At 33.9% G+C, this 7841-nt stretch overlaps 1 protein-coding gene across 1 annotated transcript; it reads left to right on the forward strand.

The window, feature by feature from the left end:
• Positions 1-332: 332 nt before the first annotated feature.
• On the forward strand, positions 333-7409 carry EMB (embigin; the record flags this gene model as incomplete). The annotated part of the gene is made up of 5 exons (XM_008062562.2): positions 333-460; positions 2917-3193; positions 4336-4369; positions 6589-6643; positions 7215-7409. Coding segments are annotated over 5 exons (512 nt in total), but the record flags the coding sequence as incomplete, so codon positions are not given.
• Between the last annotated feature and the right edge of the window lie 432 nt (positions 7410-7841).

Here is a 7841-nt window from a genome sequence, read left to right on the forward strand (position 1 = left end):
AACAAAGGCGAGGCATGAAAACATGAAACTTCTTTTTTATTCAAACCATGTAACAGCTTCTTACAATATTTTTAATTATTAGGCTAAATAATAGAAGATCTTTCTTCCATTTCTACAGTGGAGACAATTATAGTGGAGCTATGTAACTACTATTATTATTATCATTACTGCTAACTACACCTTAACAGCTATTAGTTTCATTTTATATATAGCTATAATTATGTAAAACCATGTATTAATGGAAAAATGAAAGGAGAAAATGTCCTCAAATTTAATACATTCCCTTTATCTCAATTGTTTCAGTAACATATATTTCTCTAAATCTGTCTTAGTCCCTGAACTTCATGGAAAAAACAAGCCATTGATCTCTTATGTGGGCGATTCTACTGTCTTGATGTGTAAATGCCAAGGTTGTTTTCCTTTAAATTGGACTTGGTACACTAGTAATGGGAGTGTACAGGTAAGATCATATTTCTTTGATTTGAAGAAAACCAAAAAATCCATGTTTTAAATAAATAACAAGATTGTAACATACTCAAAATTGCTAGGATTATTTATACTTCTGTTATCTTCTTCTTTAGTATGTATTCATAAAGAATGGTGATAAATGGAGTTGTCATTTGATGTTTTTTGTCATATTACATTATACATCTGAAGATACTCTTAATGTTTCATTAGCTGGTACTTTTTTTTTAGGCTTAACAATTTATTTAGATTCTTTGAAAGGAATTTATAATTCATTTTTAGTTGGCCATTTTGGAAATAACCCCATCAAAAAAACATTACTTTTTTGTTACCATTCCATGAAAGTAACTAGAAAAAAAAGTCAGCTTCCTTTTTTAGTTTCTGTTTCCAGAAATATCCATGAGATATTTCAGATATTTCAGGTACAATATAATGGCACCATTTGGGAAAATAATGAAAATTTAATAACTTAAGCTTATGTCTTGGGTTTTATCACTAAATGCCACTGGTCTGTTCTTAGCCTTCAAGATATCTGAGAGAAGCCAAATACTTTTAATTCCTACTTTTTCTAAGAGAAATTGCTATTCAAAGAGCCAATATTAAGAAAAACATGAGTAGTGAGTAAGTCATTTCTGAATTCCTGTCTTCTTTCCCATAGTCTCTAATGGCAGGAACATTTGGGACATTGTCCCTTAGGGGATACCTTTCTCTTGTCCCGGTGCTAATGAGCATTGCAATTAAAATCCTGTTAAAGGCAAGCTGTGATTCTAGAAGAACTGTGAGATAGTGTAGACTTTACAATGAAATATTAAATTCCTTCTTAGACAAAATTGGTACTGTCACAGACTTTTGAAGGACGAGAGAGGAAGGACTTCGAAGCAACTGTGACTTATTCTATAGGAACAAAGGTTTAGGTTTTCAATGAGTTAGCTCTAACTGCTATAATTGTAGACTTAAACCATTAATAATTCTGCTTTTCTTCTTATTGATGATGAGGAAAGGCAGTCATTGTGTGTATTTACATTTTTTAAATTTTATTTATTTTTTATTTTTTATGTTTTTTGAGTTGGAGTCTCACTCTGTTGCCCAGACTGGAGTACAGTGGCTGCTCCCGGCCACCGCAGCCTCGACCTGCTGGGCTCCGGCGATCCTTCTGCCTCAGCCTTCCAAGTAGCGGGAATTACAGGCATGCGCTACCACGCCCGGCTGATTTTTTAAATGTGTAAATTTGTAAAAACAAATAGCAACTGTGGTGTTTGAAATACACAACTTAGTTTATTTATGCACATGTGATATAACAATATGTGAAAAGCAGTTGCCTAAATTTAATTTAAACTTCGAAAATGTCATTATACATGTACTTGTGCTTCTCCTCTGTTGCTACACTAAACATTATTCTCCTAATTTGACCCTAAGCATGTGTCATATTAGGGTGTGAGAGAAGTTTAGCAGACAGGGTGTAGGTGAAATCCTTAGACCATGTGTTTTTTCAAAATGTAGACCAACTATGGCATCAGAATCAGCTGGGCACTTATTAAAAAGGCAATATTTCGGTTTGCCACCTCTGTCTCAGAGCATTTTTAGCAAGAATTCAGGCAGTGCTGGACACATGGAGCACGGCTGAACAAATAATAAACTCACAGACAGTTCTTTCTCAGATAACCTCTGGGAATATTTGTATGCAGATTAGCATTTATTGAGCAGTGCATTTGAGTGATGGAGCAGGAAAGGCATCAAATGGTCTGGGAACAAAATTTAATTTAAATAGATTAAATAAAACAGCCTCCCAAACACTTAGTATGGTATTTGTGAGCCTGGGGAAAACTCAGCAAATCACAGAAGCCACCTTGCTTGAGAGAGAGAGAAATTCAGATATGAAAGGAAAGGGAGTACAGCCTACCACGGATACCAGGCTCATGGGGGTTTCCTACCAACCCTTCCACATCAGCTCCAAAAGTCTGAAAATTTCATCTTCAGTACCAGCCTGGGGAACTCCCGCTGTCAGTGTGAGTGATCTTCCTTTATAGAAATGATCAGAAATAGTAGCTTCAGGGGTGGAAGTTGTTTGAATGTGTGCCTGTGCTTGTGAAGGAACAAGTACTTTGAAGTGCTAGTCAGGGATTAGAATGTGAAACCCAGATGACTAGACTTTTTCTGTTTTTAATTCCTATATAACATTTACTTATGGCAACCTACTTGCTGGGTTGTAGTTTTATATGTTTAGTGCTAAATCTTACAGCAAAGTAGTCTTTTTCCTTTGCTCACTGGGAGATTAAACTCTGATAAGACTTGAGCTCTATTATGTGTAACCTCTCACAAATTTTCATATTCATTTTCTAATAAGCAATTTTCTCAGCACTATCGTATAGCTTTCACTCAAAACAAGATTTATAGGACGTGTATCTTTTCTGCAATATGATAGAACTGGATTTTAATGTCTCCTTATTTTAGGTTCCTGTAAGTGTTCAAGTGAATAAATATATAGTCAATGGAACATATGCTAATGAAACAAAGCTCATGATAACACAACTTTTGGAGGAAGATGGGGGATCTTACTGGTGCCGTGCATTATTCCAATTAGGCGAGAGTGAAGAACACATTGAACTTATCGTGCTGAGCTATTTGGTGCCTCTCAAACCATTTCTTGCAATAGTTGCTGAGGTGGTTCTTTTAGTGGCCATTATTCTGCTTTGTGAAAAGTACACACAAAAGAACAAGAAGCATTCAGGTATGATTTCTTTCTTTAGATAATATTACTTGATTATGATAAGTATCACTTAATTATAATATGCATTATGACTTAAAACCTTACAATGACTTTAGAGAATTTAGGAAAAATCTAATTTTTCTCACTAGGATCAGTTTTTGTGTTAGTAAGAATGGTGATATTGAGCTAGGAGCCTATGTCAATGGTCTTCCTGTTTTCATTTCTAAAAGATTTCAATATTAAAATCTTTTTTCTTCCTTTTCTTTTGGTGCTACTGGTACCTAAGCACCAATTTTGGTATTGGAATGTAAAAAATATCTGTAATCGCTTAATATAAAAGTTCTCAAAGACAACTGATTCTTTCACATAGATAATTCATTTTAAAAATATTTAAAAACACTCATTAAAATATTTTAAAACTTTCTGGAGTTCTTTTTTTTTATTTTTATTTTTTGAGTTGGAGTCTCATTCTGTCGCCCAGACTGGAGTGCAGTGGCCGCTCCCGGCCACCGCAGCCTCGACCTGCTGGGCTCCGGCGATCCTTCCGCCTCAGCCTTCCAAGTAGCCGGAACTACAGGTGCGCACTACCACGCCCAGCTAATTTTTTTTTTTTTTTAATTTATTGTAGAGATGAGGTCTTGCCCGCCCAGGTGGGTCTCGAACCCGCGGGGTCAGGCAATCCACTCACCTCAGCCTCCCAAAGGCGCGGGATTACAGGCTTAGCCACCAAGCCCGGCTGGAGTTCTTATAAAAGATACATTGTCCAATCAGTTTTTTTTTTTTTTTTTTAATTTGTGTTTGATGGATTACGGTTTGAGAAAGCAGTGGTTCCTTAGGAAAACAGATTTTACATCCTGTATTCTTTCTTGATCTTACACTAAATTTTTAATATCTTAAATAGTGACAAACTAATCAATAATACTTTTGAAGATACCAGGGCATTGAACTATGCTTGATCAGAAATGCAGGTAGGGTAAGGAGTGTAGATAAAGAAGAAGGTAGGAAGAAAGTGCAGCTATCTAAGGTAGCATGTCTCTCCTTCATTCCCAAGAGGAAACAGCACAGTGCATTCTTAGTTGGTGGGGGGTGCTTAGTTGAGCATGTTTGTTACATAAAAATCAATAAACCAGCCTTAATAGCCAAATTCTTCTTTTGCTACACAGATGACGGGAAAGAATTTGAACAAATTGAACAACTGTAAGTGTTATTTTTTACAGATTAATTTTCACTTGAGTAAAATACAGATAAATATGAAATTGAATGAAATGTTTGCAGTTAGGCAAAAAAGCACAGCAATATCTTTTGTGTGTGTTATTTTCTGCACGTGTCTACATGGTGGTGAAAAGTGACATCCCAAGTCTGCCTGCCTGTATTAGAATCTCTCTTCATCATTTACTACCTGCACGTCTCTGTGCTTTAGTTTTCTCCTCTACAAAATGTGTTTAATAGTAGTATGACCATGTAAGCCTGTTGGATTGAATGAACATTATATGTGTGTAAATGCTTAGCCCAGGTTTTGATGTCCAGTGAAGGAGATGCCCAGGACTGGAATTGAAGTCTGAGCAATAGAGCTGAGGGCTGGGGGCCAGAAAATGAGACCAAGTTAATGTTGCTGAAAGAAATCTGAAAAATAGGAGGCTAAGCAACTGCTACTGAAACAAATTGGCACTTGTAGTTGATCTTTATCAGCCAAAGGGAGCTCGGAAAATAAATAGCCACAAATAGGAGTGAGACAGACAGTTGTCAACTCCGATGTTTGTAGATGTGATTCAAACAGTCGTTTACTCAGTTTGCATATAACAGGTAGTATAAATCAATAAGATATGAGCTTCCAAATTAAGGGCACAAAATAATAGCATCAGAAGTCTTATAACCCCAGTGTTATAAACAGGGAAAGCAGTGTTGTCTTGTAGTTGGAAAGAATTGTCCCTCTCCCAAGGCAATCTGTTCTTTTTTTGGAGAAATTGGTCTTCTTGTTTGTATTGATTTGAACTTTCAGTCTTTCTGATTCCTATGTATTTGGTCCTCTTTCTTATTCTTAAAATAATATAAAAAACATGACAGCTATTCACATCTTTGAAGACAGAACTTGTCCAGATTCCCTTGTTCTCTCAACTCAGCCTCCACTGTCTCTAACCACATTCCTCTGAGCTCACAATTGGAAGGTTGAATTCCGGTTTAAGACACACTTTAAAAGGATGGTGCCACCAGTGTGGAATGGACTATCAGTTCGAAATAATTTAATTTTTATTTATATAGTCTACCCTATTCTTCACTATTTTTTCTGGAATATTTTAGGAACAATGTCAAATTGATTCAATTTACAATATAAAGAATTAACTTTCTTTTTTCTTCTTTTGAAAATTGGGATGATGTACATCATTTTTTTCCGTCCTGTACTGTGCCATGGAGATTATTGAAAGTTTATTTTTCTCTTCTTTAGGTTTATCAATATCTTTAGACTTAATACAAATATCAAGGATACATGAACTCATTCAGAGCAACTTTTTACCAATGCTTCTTTTAAAATTTTTAGTTAGGAGATAATCTTTTTCCGCAGAAAATATTTTAGTATGTATTATACAAAGTATATTTCCTATGTAATGTTTATATATCTGTTTAGATATCCACAATTCATACAAATTTCTTGGTGAAAATAAGTTTAAAAAGGATACTAAACAAAACAAGGCAGTCACTTTAAATAGTTCATTGAGGAGCTTATTCATTTATCTGATCTACTCAGATACTTAATACTCACAAACTCCACCTACCAGCACCTTCCTACCTCAATTTCAGCATAGTTGAAAGAGTGGTTGAATTTATTATATAGTGGTAATAGTTAAAGGAACCCCAGCCTGCCCATAAGATCTTGAAAGGGCATTCATTATATATACTTGTTACTATTGTTAGTCATTCTTAAGAATCTGAGACCTATAGTTATAGTGTTGCTATAACAAGCATTGGGTAAAGAACCATGCTTAGTCTCTAATTCAACATAACAAAGAAGTATACTTATAGCACCTGTATACATGTTGACTGAGCTCCTAATTGGCTATTACCCTGAATGTGCAAACAAACACATATTCTTTTTTTTTTTAAGGTAAAATTTGTTTTATTTGCGGAGTACACTTGTATGGTAGACTGTAGCTTAAGTCCCCTCTTGTACTTGGGGAGAGGCAATGTTTCCTGTGCATAAAATAAACAAGCCTTTGTCACCATTACCTGTGGCAACAGCTCCTCTCCAAGCAATGCCACAAAAATAAAATCAACATTATGAGTAAAACATTATTAGGAAGAATGAGTTCTGTTTGTCTTGATATTTTATGTTTTAACCACAACGATGATATAAATGATATACTAACTTAATTTTATAAATGTAAACATCTAGTAATTTTTGTTGTTTTTTTTTTATACAGGAAATCAGATGATAGCAATGGTATAGAAAATAATGCCACTAGGCTCAGAAAAAATGTAAGTTATTTCTGAATGTTATTTGAAATTCAATGTACATAGGCTATCTATTAATCCAGTTACTTCTGTTTTCATTTTTAAAAGATGTAGTCATTTACTATGTGCTTATATATATGCTTGTTTATACAACTACAGGGAAAAATATACAACTATAGGGAAAAATATACATTATGTTATAGAAAAATAAATATCTAATTTTCCACCAGAGAACACAAAGCAACCAATCTAAAAGTAAATCTTTTGAGCTGTCTCTATGTTTTTTCTTTCATTTCCATGAGCTAGTTTCTTTTACCACTTTTGATGTAGTTTTATTTTGTTTACCTCTCAAATTTTCTACTATTTCATTCACATATAGTACCATATATTTGATGTTATGACTAATCCACATTAACTAATTTCCTCTATTGATTAGATTAACATTTTCTTAGTTCCCCTATATAATAATAGGAGATGTTTGTTTTGGCAGTAGATTGGATCCCTCACTTCCCAGTGCTTGTTGCTTTGCTAAAGTGATTGCAAGTTATTACAGAATACCATGCTAATTATGTTTCATTATGCTTATTTAACTCAGGAATCTGTGAGCCAATGAATGCAAAGCATCATATCAAGAATCATGGGAAGAAATACAAGGAGTTGGTATTTCAGCTTTGTTTATCTATTCTTCCTATTAAGAACATCAGAGTTTTTATTTTAAAAGGATGAAATGTTTATGCAACATGCTTAGCAAAAGCTTCATAAATAATAAATTGTATGTAAAATCTAAAAATATATTTTTATTCTGTAGTTGTTTTACATTAAAGTAAGGTAAATTGTAGTAAATATATATGTTCTATGAGTTATACCTCAGGATAATTAATTTTATTCTGATCTTCAAAGGCACACAGAACAGATACTAGCAACATCACTTAATAGTTCATAGAACAAAAGTCACTCAAGACCTGCTTATAACCAAAGAATTCATTAAAGAGAAAGCTTTTGCTGTTTGTCTTAGGAAAAATTTTTTCATTCTTACTAAGTATAGAATTCTTTGTAATAAATTTCATGTAAAGTTTGTCCTTTTGTGACATAGAAAAAAATTTCTTCACTAAAAAATGAATACTTTCTGCCTTTGCTAATAATAATTACTCTACAACCTCCACAAGAAAAGCATACTTTTTATCCAGAAATATTGTTAAGGCAAGAAAATAAAACCACACGC

The sequence above is a fragment of the Carlito syrichta genome, unplaced genomic scaffold (genome assembly GCF_000164805.1).
Source record: "Carlito syrichta isolate Samal-C Ts95f unplaced genomic scaffold, Tarsius_syrichta-2.0.1 Scaffold96589, whole genome shotgun sequence".
In the NCBI taxonomy this organism is placed as follows: Eukaryota; Metazoa; Chordata; class Mammalia; order Primates; family Tarsiidae; genus Carlito; species Carlito syrichta.